Consider the following 16,846-nt stretch of genomic DNA (forward strand, 5'->3'; position numbering starts at 1 on the left):
TGACTTGTTCCATGTCCACTGAGCCAGGCATATCTGGCCAACAAGGGTAACCTGAAATAACAGCACCCCAGCAATCCAAGAGGTCTTTCATGAATATTGTAGCCTGTAGTCTACAAGAGATTTGTGGCTAGAGGGAACCACTTTTTGCAGTGCATAACACCACTGGTTCAGGGACCACCCTTCAGAAACAGTGCAGAGAACTGTTTTTATTGAACTTCTGCACTCCATCTTACAAGCTCACCTATGTTTTGAAAAGATGATAAAACTGAGTTTCTCTGCCTTCGCTTTTCCTCGAAGTCTGAAGAGATGTGGTACATCAGCCCCTGCAAACTGCAGTTAGCAGATCCCTTTTCTCTCTGTTGAGTGCATCACGTTTACAGTTATGTTTTAAATCCACCAAATTCACCATGGCAAACAAACAAAGAAGATTTTGTTCCTCCCTCCTCGTTTCTTCATTATGTGTTAGGAAAGTACAGCTCTAAAAGGAAGGCCAGCCCTTCAGCAACTGCAGAAGCAAGTATGGGAAGTAGGAAGGGTCTCTTTCTTGTCTTACAATTTGTTTTACCTTTTATTCACACCACATCCAGCTCAAACATCAGGCTTGGATGTATATTCTATCCCCATACAAAGATTACACTTTTGTAGCAGACAGCACACATGACATGGTGATAACACCGTATTTTATGTTGCATACTGCAAATATACATTTCTTTACTGGTGGCCTCGATACCGGTGATACTGAAATTGCAGCTGCGCTGGGCAGGGCACATCTCTAGGATGAAGGATCATCACCTCCCTAAGATTGTGCTTTATGGTGAGCTTGCCACCAGTTACTACAAAAGAAGTGTCCCAAAGAAGAGATACAAGGACTCCCTGAAACAATGCCTTAGCCTTGGCCATACTGACTACCATCAGTGTTCCACCTTCGCCTCCAATCAGGAGACTTGGAGACACACTATACATAATGCTGTTGTCTCCTTTGAGAACACATGCAAATTTAGTCTCGAGGAGAAAAGGCAACGTAGAAAGAATTGCCCCACCCATACCACCCAAGGAGACCTTTTGCTGTGCTTTTTGCAACTGGATTTGCCTATCCCACACTGGCCTTTTTAGCCATCGGCACGCTTGTAGTAAGCATGGGTAAAACCCTTCCCAAATCTTCATTCATGAAGTCAAGTCATGATGATGATGACTGATGATGATTGATGATGACATTTCTTTAAAACAATTATGCTGGAAGCATGTTTGTTATTTAAATCCACATAGCATGCACATTGGTACTATTTAATAGATAAAAGAGGAAGACAAATTCTACAGAAAAAGCATAGCAATGATAACAATTATTGCACCATGAAACACCTTGCTTCTATTTGAGGATGATAGATCTTTTACTGCTTTTTCCCTCCTACCTAAACTATCAGCACTATCCTAAGGTACTATTTGTTATGCCAAGCATAATTATAAAGAACAAGAATCCTTTGACATTGAATTCTAAGAAGATATTATGATTAAAATCATATGAGACTTGTCTAAATTTTAGTTTTACAAGCAGCACTTTCTATTATTTCCTTTCAGATTATATAAACTGCAGTGAACATTTTAACGGAAGTTCTAATACATTATTACGAATTCTTCAATAAAATATCCAAATAGCAGCTAACAGTCTAGGTGAAATAACTCAGCCCTGCAGGGAAGAAATACAAATGGTGCTGGATCATTCTGACAATTATGGGTTTATTATAATTTAAGCTGATATGCAGTTCAGTAATAGTTTCCTGGTTTTCAATTTTAAAATACTTCACCTAAATAAAACCATGTCAAACATGCTTAAGCTATTTATACTGTTTTAGTTACATTAAGTCTGCCAAACTTTTGCCTTCCTAAACACAACTATTACTGCACAACAGACAAAACTAACAACACTGTCTTCTTTACTTATGGCATACAGCCAAATTTTATCTTTCTGCTTTTGTCTTCATTATGTAGCAGTGCAAAAACAGTGACTACTGTATAAAACAAGCATATTTTGTTTCTTGAATCTGTCAATTTCTGTGATTCAATAGCAGTGGATAGTAAAGTACGTGACATAATACAAACAAGATATCCACTCTATCAGCTCTAAATTAATTATAAAGTAAAATCAAAAATACCAGATGCATGCCTCAAATAACAGGACTTGGGTTAACATTTACTACATCTCTGTACTCTGAAATAGCTACAGAAATATTAGCTTTGCCAGTGATCAGTAATCAATCTCTCACCAACATTTTATCATCCCAGTAATTTTCAAAACTGGTATTTGCTGCTGAGTAATCAAATACATTACTGTACCTTTTCACCAAGGCTTCCAGATGGCCCAGTTTCTCCATGTAAGCCAGCTGATCCCTGTACAAAAATCAAGAAGACTTATTAGTGTGATGTCTGTACTGTTCATGGTTGACAGCTTCCCAGAAATTGGACAGCACAGCATGGCACATTTCTTCATCCCAGAGAACCACTTGTCTATTTCTGTGGGTAAGGGAGGATGCACGAACTAATCTGTCTTACAGTCCATCCAGGAGAATCACTGCATCTAAACACACTAACTTAAATGGCTACTCTTAAAAATGAAATTACATTACCATCATACTGTGTTACCACCTAAGTTCTGCCACCAAGCCCAGTCTTGCAGCACTAGAAGCTTTACAAACATACAACTAAAGGTGATAATTGCTCTACTACTGCTTCGGTTTGACCACAAATTTCAAGGGGAATAAATTAAGTGGAACAAAGTAAAAGCCAGCCAAAACAAAAAATACATTGGATCAGGTGTTGTCAGAATTTTCCCTTTAAGAGCTGTAGCCCTAAATGCCTTTGAAGTAGGGGATCAGAGCCTTTCAGTCCCTCAAAAATGAAACAACTCTCTCCTGAGGCTCTCCCACAAATTTCCACTGGATAGAACAAGTACCACCACATGGGATGAGAAACATGAGAGGAAGCACTTTTAAAAAGCTTATTCCCAGTGCTTGCAATATCCTCTTTATTATGAAACTAAAAGAAAAAGAAAAAATATAGTTCAAGGCCCCAGCTGAGAAATGTATGAGGCAGCGATCTTGGAAAACAAAAGCTGCAGGTGCCCAGAGTATGTTGCATGACTGCTCATGAAAGATGGCAGAAATGTGTGTGGAAGCACCTAATAGAGGCATAATTAAAAAAAGCACGAGTAAAATGGCAATTCACACATTGGCATTGCTACCTCTACATGTACAGGAACGTCCTAGATTTAGGAGCACTACACTAGCAAGTAAGCTTATTTTCTAAGAAGTGTAACTTCTGAGCTCACTAGGCTGCTCATATTACTTGCAAGAGCCTAGTAATAATTTATTCAATCAAAATAATTTCATAGCAGAAAGACATTTTAACTTGATATCTCTTCCTTGGGGGGGGGACACGGGGGGGGACAGGGGGGAGATGCTTTACGTTTTGTAGCTTTTACCTGTATACCTCTATAACTTCAATACAATTCACCCTCAATTACTTTAACATAACATGTACAAAATAACTGATGTTTTATGATTGCTTCTTATTTTCCTGGATTGTTACCTACTCTGGAAATCTCATGAGTTAAATATATTGCAATGAGCATTGATACAGCTGCCTTCGAGGCTCATAATACCGGCACAGACTACTTTCTGGAAGGGAGTAAAAAGAAAAACAGACATTTCTATGTCTACTGCACTAGTGTATTATGTGTGAGAACTTGTGTATTTTATGTCAGAACCAAGATGCCTCTTGGCTTGGCAGCAAAGATTCATCCTGGCAATACTAGTACTAGGATGATGCCCAGACATCACTGGCAGGAATGAGGGACGTTCACAACGAACTCTGAGAGTGAAAGCTGCCACTGCTACCAGTTACAGCCAACAGCAGACCCTGGTATGAGGCAGAAACCTGTGAAACAAAGTATTGCCCTGTACTCTTGCTCATCAAGATAAAGTGTGTGGAGGTACGGTTTCAAAAGTCTGCAGACTATCACTTAGATCCTCTTATTCCAGCAAGGACAGACGACATAATCAGAGCCAAGATGTAACTCAGACCTACTCTGAACCATTCTACTATACAGCCTCTGATCAAGTCCCCTTTTCAATTCAAAAGTATTGTCTTTCTGACTCAGTTTCTCTGGTCTGAAAAAGAAAAAATGAGTAGGAAGCAGTGACTGTGAATGTGCTGTTGTATAACCCAGTACATTAGGACTAGCCTACAATATTTTTCAGAGTGAGGACAAATGCTTGCTATTAGACAGTTTCCTAGACGCTGGCTGTTCCTCAGAAGAGAGTAGTTAAAAAAAAAGAATAAAAACACTAGAAGAAGAAGAAAGTTTGTTTTAATTGATAGAAAAAAAATGGGAAAAAAACCTCTGAATAAGTAGAAACGGGTATGTACGTAAAGTGAAACAGTAGCCAAGATGAAAAAAAGAGCTGAAGCCAGTGAAATGGTAAAGGCAATAAGGACTTCAAGAGGAATGAAGGAGAAAGAAGTTAATTACAAATTAATTAAATGCTCTTCATTCCTCCATTCAAAACAGAGTGTCTGATACTGAGACAGGGCAGGTATGTGTAGAGGCACAAGAGAAAAAAGCTTACTTAAGAATATAATTTTGTTTCTTAAAACAATTAATAGCATACAGTGAAGAGAAAGTGCAATCAGAGCAAAAACATCTTGGTCCACTAATATTTTAGCCATAAAGTGATGCTTTTCCTATGGACTTCTTAAAAGATCACGTGGCTCCTTACATCCCAGATTTCGACTGGCTTATCATAAAGACCAGCCGCTAGTACTGGGCTGAGGTTTCAACTCCCCCTCTTACATCAGGGGATACATACAGTCCAGAGAAGGTTTGTTGAGCCAGTGTCTTCCAGCATCACTTCAATCCTTTAGGGAGTGGTGGTGGATTCCAAAAATCAAATTAAACATATTAGGCAGCAGAAGAATAAAGCAAAACCCCACACAAATGGTAAAAAATAAACCAAAACAAAACACCTTATTAAAAAAAATTGCAATAAACTTTCTTTTACAAGAATTTGTGTAGAACTCTCCATGACAATAACAGCATTTTAGAAACCTTCCTGACAGGAGCATTTTTGTGGACAATTAATCACAGACCAGATCTCACAAGTAGCACATACTTGAGAAAGACAAATCATCTTTCCAGGGTATATGCTCTGTGTTAGAAACTGGACTGTAGTTGAAGAATTGAAAACATGCTGTACACTTAACGCAAACCCAAGTATGGAGTAACCTGTTGAAAAGCTTGGTAGTGAGAAATAAATATTCAACTGGTTCCAAACATTCCTGTGAAAGCAGTTACCTGTCAGGTTGTATGCTAACACACTCTTCTGTGGCAATTGAAAATTTTCCAACCCAACATGATTTAGAGTTCTGTATTTCCAAACATTTTTATTCAACATTATTTAAATAAGGTAACATTATTTTAATAAGGTGACATAAGTAAATTTAAAATATTATCTTAACTCATTAACATTTTCCTATGAACTTTTTTGGTATTTCTGATTAATTTTCATTGAAATTTATCCTGAATCTGTGCTGAATCACTTAATCCAGAACCTGCATTCACCAATATCAATCTCTGCCTGCTCATTAAGACTTCCACTTAAACATTTCTTTAGGAGTTCATTAGCCTCATATTTCATGAAGGACTTTATTGGCACAATAAGTAAAAAAATCCAAAACGAGCCAACATTTAGGTTTGATTTTAACAGATGAAAATCTACTTGAGGATCCTTGAAAATTCAACAATCTATGTTTGAAAGACAACCAAGGGTGATGTACAGGAGGAGGAAGAAAAGTGGATGCTCTAACAATCAGCTTCTACCATTTCATACACAGATTATAGATAGAAAATCACTTCTGCAACTCACAGTATTATAAAAATTAAATTCTAAGAAGTAACTATTAACCCAAGCTCTGTTTTGTTAGCCAGACATAATGGTAATAGCAAATATTTTTAAAATCAATCTATTTGTACCCTTCTATCACAGGCATTAATACTGAATCTGTTCAGGTATGCCTCTGACAGATGTGACCCAGATCAGGCCTAGATAAAAATTAGGAAGAAAGCATGAGACAAGGTTTATACTGGCTGCTATTTGGGTTTCACAGCCTCTGCAGAAGAACAAAAGGTAGCTGACCTGTGAGAAAGGAGGAATGTTATGTTGATAGTGTTTGCTCCAGAGCAGGCAAGTCTTAGATTTCTGGGTGAATCTGTATCAGCTCAGTGCTTTCATGTGACTTTCTTCAATCTGATCAAAACCAGTATATTGCTGAGCCAAAGGCTTTCAATAGAGCCTTTGTACAGAACATTTTCTTACTGCTGTAACAGTATCAGGTATGAACTGAATAGAGTACCTGTTAATGTCCTGCACTTAGAGGTGAGAGTAACCTGAAGTATTAAAAAGAAAGCCCTGTCTTCAGACCACTGGGAAAGCTCAATACAACTAACCAACAAGAACAGACTTGAAAACGGTGCCACGTTCGAACTTGTCATCTGAGATGCTCCTGCCTGGCAGCTGCGAAGACTGCTGTGTGCCACATAGCAATGGGTTTGTGTGGGCCTTTTTTTCTTATTCAGGCTGGTGGTTCCACTCCTAAGCTTCGGAACTATTTCTTACCTCATAACCACAGTACTAAAAATGTTATGAAGTGACCATGAGATCACCCAGGATTATGATGGGAAGCACAGTATTTGAAAAGCAGATGTTATTTTCTTCTTTTTGACACTGAGATCTGTCCAGGTGTTTTGTTAGGGTTGTTTTCCATCTGTTGAAAAAGTTATTTGGCAATCAACCAGAGGTGATAATCCAAGTGAAAATCTCTGGTTTGCTACTGCCAGTGGAACAGGTGAATGAAATAAGCACCATATTTCTACCTCACAGATGATGCTTCTCTCAATTTTTTTAAAGGACTAAGAACTTCCACTACCTGAATATTTGAAAGGCAAAATGTACTAATGCTATTCCTTAACCTGCAGCAGCTGTAGGAAAGAAGTAAAGTGGTTAAATGTTACTTCAGATACACTGGTGTAAAGAAGGGTAATTCTGTTTGACAGTGCTATGCTCAGGAGCACTATCAAGTCCTTCAAGAAAATGAGCATCAGTTTAAAAAAAGCTAACCTATGGCTATTGTAACCTGTTTCCCTACTACTCCTGAGAAAAAAAATCTAGCAGCAATGGCAGTACATCAGACCATCAAGGGTAAAACCAAGAAGCACAACATAGACACAGAGGTATCATTATCATTCACTGTAAAACCTTCACAGAACTTAACCTTAACCTGCATCCAACTGCCTTCTGAAAGCAGTGGAACTAGTTCCCTCTTCTGAAACCCTTGACAATACCCCATGCATTCACCAGTCTTTTTTAAAAAAAAACCCACATTTTCTTCCATTGACTTCTCTTTTGGCCTAAGGCTTAAAGTTCTCGTTTGCATATCCCCAAAGCCCAGACTTCAAAGAACTTCTAGCGAGCATCCTGCAAACATCAGTTAAGGCACCTTTAGTTTTTTCTTTAAGCAAAAGTTATTGCAGTTTCCATTCTCCATGAATTAAACATCCCTGGTGCCTAATCCGGCTGATTTTTACCTCTGAAGGACATTTTCTGGGTATTTGAAGATAATTTTTCCAGGATTTGTGCTCATGAGCTCTATTTATTTCATTTTGTCCTTTTGACACCAGCTGTACATGCTGCAGACGATAGTTCTACACTTGTACTCTGTGTTATTATATGTATAAATGTCAGTGATTTCTAATTCATAAGTGTATGGGTCAAGGTCTGAATTTCTGTAATGGAGCTGGCAAAGAGAAATTGGAATTAACTTGCACTTGGTTATCCAGCATGGCCCAGTGTGGGTAAAAACTAAAATTACCAAACGATATCACAGTCTTGACAGGTAATGACTTAATGTTCAGATCAGTTCAATTTTGTGCCATAAAATTTGAACAATAAATCATTTTCTTAAATCATCCCTTGCAATTGAACACAGGTCATTTTAATGAGATGCCTGAAGATGGTTTCAGATATTTGCTATCCACCACTGGATAACATCTGATCTATGCATACAAAATCCAAGTACACACATCAACAAAGTGAGATTTTCCTCCTCCAAATATAAGGGCAATTTTATAAGTAGCTGAGGTGGTTGTTTCCTTTGTCATGACTCCCAAAGGATTTTGTCTCATCAGCACTGTAAATTTGCTCTGCCTGATGTACCCTACTATTCACTATCTTAACCCACAGTGCTACAATTGGATCTGATGGTCCTGCAGTTAATGGAGTATCTTGCAGCAAAGGACAGCTGCAGCTTTTGCCTCTGCTTAGCCAAGCAGCACTACCCAGACCTGCCCACCTTCTTTAAACAGGGTGCATGCTGTAGACAGAGAAACAATTTTTGTTGTAGGATTTGATTAAGTAATAGCATCTGAAGTTTGATCTTAGGCACTTTCCTGATCTAGTATTAACATGGGTGTCATTTTATGCTTATGAGCACAGTGAGCATTTTATAAAGTGACTCAGTTTCCACACTGGACAAACATCCAGAAATACTCTGGCAGAAATGTGCTCTGAATCAGCAGTTTCATGCGACCTAAGAAATGTTTGACAATACAACTTCTAGCCCATTGTCAAATCTGTATTTCAGTCCATATCCCATCTAACTACACTGAATAACCAAGCACTATGGGCCAATCTCCTGACACTGAAATTTCCCTGCTTGTGCACAGTCGCCACCTGCATTTTTCTAAGCACAGATGGAGCAGTATTTGACCTGGAAAAGCTGCTACAGAAAAGTAATTATTCTGGTACCTCATGCAGCAGTGACAGATATATTAGTCAAAGACAGAAGATGGATGACAGCAAGAAAAGTAAGACTATAAAAAATGAGTTTTCTTTTGAAGAACTGCAATACTGAAATGGATGCCCCATTGCTAAAAAAAACAACAAACCACAAACAGCAGATAAGCCAGAAGGGAGTGGGGTGTTTGCAGAAGGAAGAAGCCATACACAGAATTTTATTAGACACTGGACTTCCGATCAACATTTCAGTAATTTCTTTTCTCTTTACCTTTACTATCAAATACAGTCACTGCTCAGTGTTTAGTAGTATTTGTGTGTGTGTGGTGTGTTTGATTCCAGGGATGTTCTGAAGTCACCATGTATGCCACCAAAGCCAACACTGAATAGCAGGGAATAGATATATCTGTGAATTAAGAAATGTGCATTCTCTCTGCACACCAAAGAAAAGAAAAATTACTTGTCACGAAAAGAAGCTGGTGAGAATCTGGAAGTAAAAACTGCATCCAAAGTGTACATATGATTTTGTGTCAGGACTCGCATCTGGAAAACCACTTTCTGCATATGAGAAAAGCAATCCTCTTTCTGCTAGTACTTTTCAACTAACTTAGGAAAAGCTTTACTGTTACAGATTACAGTGGTGAATAAAGTGAAGGGAAAGAATCTTGAAAGGCCTTCTGTGAGTTCCACTGAGTGTGTCTGAAAGGTTGTCTCTTGTTCTTGATGGTTTACTATTGGCCTTAACCAGAAAATGATAGATACTATCCCCCTAAAGACCACGCAGTGAGTATTAGTTCTCTGCTGCCAGATAACACAAAGGTAATACAATAGGATCAAGGGCCTATGAAACTCATTTGATTAAAGTATGTACATAGAGCAGAAGACATCTTACAATTCACAACTAAAAATAAATATCAATAGCTTAGAAATCACGTCAGCTCTCAGGTATCTCATGTCATCCTTTATCACACACAGGTTCTCCAAACTGCAAGTGTGGGAAGTGGTAATTAATGATGGGCCATAATTATCTTTCTTTTTAACACTAACAGGGCTACAACATCCCCTCTTTTGGCACAAAGACTATTTTTGGTATTTTATTCCAGCAGCATGTCCCTGATTCAGTTAGGTAGGTAGTATGATTATTTTATTAATCATCACTGCAACATATAATTATTGATTATATATTTGAGCTAGTGAAATGAATTAGAATGGAGCTCATTTAGCCGTGAATCATATTATATTCATATAAAATACCTGAGTTGTGGAAAATGTGTGCACTGAATTTGAGTTCACTGAGGAACTAAAAAAGCCCATGACAAATCCAGAAATTTAAGGTTAAATAACCAGCTTCTGTGACTGCTTATGCACTATTATTAATGAAGTGTCTTACAACTTAGCTTAGCTTTGTCTTTTGTTGAGGATTTTGGTGCATGTGGCACTATGCAACAGAGTAAATGCTATAGATTTTCCTTAACACAATACAGGCTGAAAAACAATCCACATGTAATAAGAGCTTCAACAGGAGATTATATTACTTTGTCCCAATACAGAGTAATTTCTGCATTTTTCCATAAAAGCAACGTAGTGTTACAATGTCCCATCTGTTCTGCTCTATATCTACATCTTCATTCTCCAGTACTCACCCAGGTTTGCCCTAATCATTCAGCGATATAAAGAATCCCAGATTTTCGAAATGGTATCATAAGGAAGCTATTGTCTTACACCTCTGATTACAACCTAACAAAATTGAAGTTTTGCTATGTATAAACTGCTGAACAAAACTAAGCATCAAGCTGCTGCTAGCTATACTCGCTATGTTTAGAGATGTGCTGGCTGACCATATGGTGTTACACAGCTCTACTGGTTCCTGTCTAAGCAGACACTTTTAGCTGAGAGTCCAGGTTCTCAGTACCCTTCCCTGGAGCACAGCCTTCAGAATGCACAGAGGAGCTGGTCTTGACTTACAAGCAGTTCAGACGATTTACCAGTAACCAACCATTTAATACGCTGTCTGGAGTATATCTGCTTGGTATTTTTCAACAATGCAAAAAGCTGAACAGTGTTTATGTTAGCACAGAACTGAGCCCAAAACAGCGTGTGGTACCTCTCCTTGGCATACATTAACTTAAGAAACAGCTTAATTCCCAGGCACAAGTTAAAAAAAAACAAAAGGGCAGGGGATGAAACTAAGCAGAGACAACTGCAAAGCAATATATTTAAGTGATAATTATCAACTACAAAAGTGCCTACGGTGGAAGAACTTGGAAAGATAACTTTTAAAAAGGACTGGAGACTCTGGGTAACAAGGTGAGTAACAACACACTGTTACAAAAATGGGCATGTGTATGCAATAATATGGCTTGTTTGAAAGTGTTAAAAGTGGCTTTCCAGAAGCGAAAAAAGCCATTTTCACTTTCTCTCAGCAGTCTCAGTTTGGGCAGTAAGCTGGGGTCATAGATGGTTAGGTGAATTAGAAAGAGTCTACAGGAGAGCAAGAATGTGACTTATCTAGAAAACATGAAAGGCTAAGTGAATTGGGACAGTCCCAATTGGAGGCACACAATAACAGATATCATTTGTAAAATGCTGTTTGCAGAAGGAAGTCTGATTATACAATTAGAAGAATGTTTTAAAAATAAGGATGAAGAAGCCCTGTGCTGCCTACAGGTCATGAAGCCTTTGTTCTTGGAGCTTTTTAGTAACTGATTATCCAAATATGTGTCAGGAGTGATACAACAAGAACTGATCCTGCCTAGGCAGTAGAGGATGGAGGTCACCTTCAGCACTGTGATTTTATGAACGGGAGATTAAAACAAGTCTGCAAAATCCATCTCAGGCTAAATGCAGCCTCTCGAACAATTTAACTGGAAAAGGATCACTCACTCACATACTTAAATGTGCTTTGGAAGATCCCTACAACTACCTATAGCGTTCATGCAACTTATTACGATAAAGGCAGAACTCCCTCTGGAAAATAATGGGGATTTTCTTTAAACAGTACGATTCTGAAAGACCACAAAAGGTATAGCCAACATCCTACAGCTTCAAAGGAAAGCAAGCTTCATCAGAAGGTTACTGCAACAAATACTCATTCACTCTCAAATAAAGAATTAAAAATAAAACCAGAGAGGAAATTCAAGCTTACTGCTTCACCAGTTTTCCCAAGTTTTCCTTGATCTCCTTGTTCTCCCTGTTAAATGTAGAAAACAGATGATGTAGGTCATTAAACATGTAATTTCTTTCATATGTGTATATTGAAGTCCTCTATTTTCCTAAGAGCCTCTTTTATTTTCTAGATTAAATATTCCAGTTAAAAATTTAAAACCCAAAATTAAGCAACCAGCAAAAATAGAATTTTATCAGTGGCTAATTTTGATTTTTGTAAAAAGATGCCCCAATGTATTTAGGACTTGCCCACAAGAAAGAAAACTATGTATTAGGGGCTTGCTTAATACCTTGAGTCAGCAAACACTACAAATAAATGATTTTGGTTTTATTTTAATCTTCCTTTCAGCAAATTTCATTCATTATTTTACAGCTGCTTCAAAAGCAAATGTTTTTTAAAAGTAAAAAAAAAAAGTAAAAAGGAGGTGGACAAGAGGCAACAGGTTAAAACTTAAACAGGGAAGTTTAGATTGGATATAAGGAGGAAGTTCTTTACTGTGAGGGTGGTGAGGCACTGGAATGGGCTGCCGAGGGAAGTTGTGAATGTTCCACCCCTGGCAGTGTTCAAGACCAGGTTGGACAGAGCCTTGGATGACATGGTTTAGTGTGAGGTGTTCCTGCCCATGGCAGGGAGGCTGGAACTTGATGATCTTGAGGACCTTTCCAACCCTGTTCTATGAAATGTTACCTGTGCACACTATTGGTAACTTTACTAAGAAATACTGGGAAAATTGACATTTTGAATTTTAACAAACCTTCCCTCCTCCCAAAACCTTGGAACTGGCACTAAATACTCAATTAGTTAATTACCAGTATGATATGTTACAAAGAAGCATGCATACTCACATCCTTTCACTGCCATGCCATTGTATGCAGCAGTCTCTAACTGTACACGGTTTATACTCCAAATAGATTTTATTCCCTACATAAAAACATCACTTACCTTCAAACCTTCTGATCCAGGATCACCTACATGACCTTTCTGTCCTGGCTTTCCCTAAAATAATGATTAGAATAAAATAATGTAAATATTTAATTTTAAAAGATAATTTCATCCCAATTTCTATATTTATCAAAATACATGCATTCAAAAATTTACCGTTTAGCCATATTTAATACCAATGCTTGAAGCAAGTATTTTTACAAATTGGCACCTGAAAACACACTCTTAATTATTACAGCAAGTACTAGCACAGTAATCAGAATGTGTCTTAACTCTTACAGCAGCTGACACTGAAGAAAAAATAGTCACAATCCAAGAATCAATCACATATCAACTTCAAAAGCCTATTGAGGAGACAAAAAAAAAAGGCAAGGTCACATACTCTCCTGACTAATTCCAGCAGAATAAGGACTCACTAACAGAATTTGATGTCTAGACTTTAGGGACTGTTGTCGTACTTCCCTTCCTCAAACAGACCAAATCAGCTTAAATATCCTCTCCTCTTTGTTTATCAAATTGATTAGTTTAAGCATCATCTCTCTCAACTACCATTTTGCTGCTGGTATCTTGTGGCTATGATACTCTGATAATAACATTATTGTTACCTGAATGAAATACAGCAACACCAATCAGAGCAGGAGGCCATGAAGTGCTGAGATCTGAAGCATTTTATGTGTATTAACACATCCCTCCATCTGCTGTCACTCACACATATCCACAAAGGCATACAAACCAGAATGCTTCTCTCCTCAATTTTCAATTAGGTGCTTATAATTTAATTATGTCTTGATTTCAGGAGGTAATTTTCCCTCCAGATATACTTAATTTCCTCTACAACATAAACCTTGGCTTGATCATTTGGTTATCTAAACAGCATAGCCCTGCTTAGACAAACTTTCCTCATCTGCTCTGAGGCAAAGACCCTAATTCAAAAGTAACGGTTCAGTGGAGTGGATCTGGCTCTTGAGCAAGTTGCTAATGAGATCGCTGAAGCCTAACAACTGGAGAAAGAAAATTAATTCAACATTTTAATGTTTCCATATCAAAAAGATGTGGATTTCTGCTAAAAGGAAATTATCAGCTGTTGTTCCAGCAGACTGAATAATTGCAATTGCAGGACTTTGTAATGAGAGCTTTCCTTTCCACATCAGCTGTCCTGAGACAAGAGCACCTAAATCAACAGATAACAGGTTTCTTCAAAGAAAATGAGATTTTTCCATTTGGCTCCTTTGTTCTGGCTGCTCTGTGCATGTCTTTCAGAGCACAATGTCTGTGTTAGTTTCTGAGCATCTGATAAATTCTCTATATGGTTTAAAATTATATTGTCTTAATAGGTTCCATGACGTCTCACATGACTCCCTTTTTATCTCTCTTGTTCTTTCTCTGCCTGCCTGAGTGATTTCATTGTGCCCTACAAGTTCCAACAAGTATCACTGCTTTAGAAATACATTTTTGCTTTTGCCAGTGGATTAAAACATAGCACAGCCAGGAATGCAGGCAGAAAAGACTGAAAAGAAGCTCAGAGAGACCCAAATAAAGCAAGTCATGTCTTTCCACAAGGCTTAGCAAAGTGAGTGACAAAAAAAACCCTCAACAAGCAAACAAACTACCAAGTGATGGCTTCTGCAGTTTACTACATGCTGTTTAACTACTTTGCTGCAAGGAACCTCAAGGTCTTTCTATAGAGTAAGACTGTAACATAAAAATGTTTGAAACTAAATTAACTGAGAGAAAACTAGTCACCACTGTTAACCATCTTGATAATTTCAGTCCTGAACTGGAGTTACAACTTGTAAAGGTTTATTGGCTCTAGCACCCCAGCTATGTACTAGCTGCAAAGGACACACAATAGATGCAAGTTGATCAGAAAATGGAACAAATGGCTTTAATTAGTAAAGTTACTTGAAACAACTAGATTTGGATTTAAACAGAACTGCAATACCACTGTAAATTACACATGGAGGAAAAGCCACTGACAGAAGGTTAAACTAGGGATGGCTGCTTTTCTGCTTGCAAACTCCTGAGAAAATGACTCTTCCAGGGCAGGGTAATCCCAGAGGAAATGTCTGTTTCCTAAAATATTAGCTGAAAGTTCTGCCCTTCCTCTTCAGGAAACAGCAACCTCCTGTGCTTCCTTTCACCTCACAATGCACTGATACAGGTGCATATATTTTAATATATATATCTCTCACTATCACTCTAGTCACAGCCCTCCACAAGCTCCTCGTATGTCTTCAGCCCATAGGAAGACATATACCACCTTCAGAAAACATTGCACTGGGGAAGCAGGGCAGCTTTGACCGAACTTTCTTCCACCTTCAGGAAGAACTGCTCACCTTATGACTATATACGTACCAGCTTTTGTTTTACTCATCTCTCAAAGTAATCAAGCCATGACAATTCCTCTTTACATTCTAGTTTAAAACAATCCCTCCCTTTTTAAATGCATTTTCTGATTGAATAGAACAGAATTCCTTTAAATGCATTTTCTGATCCTGCAATATAGATTTAAAAAAATAAATAAGAAATTGCACCAATGATTGCACTGACTGATGTGAGCTACACTGACAGGTAAGAGTGTTACTAGTTGGATAGTCTTTGAGAAAGTGAGTTAACTGGGACTAAACCAAATAAACAGTCACTCTTTAAATTGTGTTTTGACAGGAGAAGTAAGCAGACACTAAAAAAAAAAGCAAACCAGCTTTTTTTTTTATTTAGAAGGCTTAATATAAGACAATATATGAATGTGACTTTGGAATAAATGGATGAGAAAGCTGGGAAAGGGATGAATGAAAAATCAAATTGTGTAATCAGAGTCAGCTCAAAATCCTCTCCCTAAATTCAAACAGGCTGAGCTCTGTGGAACCCAAGATACATCCCAAGTGTGGAATCATCATCAGTTTTGGCTCCTGTTATTTTAGACACATGGCAAGTCTTCTCCAAGCTGGGACCTGAGAACCAGACTGCAGGTTCATACTCATCTTTAGTTCCAGTAGAGGATGACCTATTTTGCTGTCAGCACTGGTTAGGTGGGTCCCGGGGGTTTCTGGTCTCATGCATGTTTTTTAAAGCAAATGTCAGAAACAAAAGCAGTGGTGGGGAGTGATGGGGGAAAATGAGATGGAAAAATTTATAGCTGCCTGCTTGGCGCATACCTAAGCCTGAACTGGGGGCTAGTGCTTTGACCTGAAAACTACACAGTAAAAGAGATGAGGAATTCCAGAAGCACCAGAAACCTGCTCCATTACTGTCCAAGAGAAAACTAGATCTGTTTCATGAGAATAGCCATAGGTTTACAATACATCATGCACAAAGATGTGTTATCTGTTTAGACAAACCCTAAGGAGGTCAGGATAACAGTGGCTGAAGAGAGGGACTAACCTATTAATAATGCCTACAAGTAAGTCCTGTAGGACAGAAAGTAAGGTTGCAGCAAGAAAAAGACACTGGCAAAACTCGAATTACTTGGTTAGACATTGGGAAAAGTGCCTGTAAAGTGGGCAAAGCACTGAAACCGATTGCCAAGGAGAATGAAGAACCCCACTTCTGGAGGCTACACAAAACAAGTTAGAGACATCAGTCACCTCAAGGCATAGCTGACAACTGACAGTGCCTTGGGACTATGCATGGCCAGAGACCACTTACTTGTTCAGGTTCCTCCCAGAGACATCGCCGGCTCCCAGGGCTACTTAATTAGTACAGCAACCACATAGCTTTGGTAGCATTTACTTTCAGATATAGCATTTACTTTTCTGGATGACTTTCATGGAAAATTGAAAGCCTGTGTAAATCAAATGTATGTGAAACTGCAATCAAGCAAGCATAATTTAAAACAAACATGTGTTCAGCAGCTTACTGGCTTAGTCCTGCTAAACTGTACTGGATTCAACAACTT

The 16,846-nt window shown here is 38.2% G+C and overlaps 1 protein-coding gene across 1 annotated transcript in view; it reads right to left on the bottom strand.

Moving 5' to 3' along the window:
• Positions 1–16,846, bottom strand: part of COL24A1 (collagen type XXIV alpha 1 chain) — a 139,818-nt gene that overhangs the window by 50,710 nt on the left and 72,262 nt on the right. Inside the window, exons 23-25 of the mRNA XM_005148104.3 lie at positions 12,952–13,005; positions 11,989–12,033; positions 2,332–2,385 (exon numbers count right to left, since the gene is read on the bottom strand). Coding sequence (XP_005148161.2) covers positions 2,332–2,385; positions 11,989–12,033; positions 12,952–13,005 — 153 coding nt within the window. The remainder of the gene's footprint in view (positions 1–2,331; positions 2,386–11,988; positions 12,034–12,951; positions 13,006–16,846) is intronic.

Source organism: Melopsittacus undulatus, chromosome 6 (assembly GCF_012275295.1).
Source record: "Melopsittacus undulatus isolate bMelUnd1 chromosome 6, bMelUnd1.mat.Z, whole genome shotgun sequence".
Classification (NCBI taxonomy): domain Eukaryota; kingdom Metazoa; phylum Chordata; class Aves; order Psittaciformes; family Psittaculidae; genus Melopsittacus; species Melopsittacus undulatus.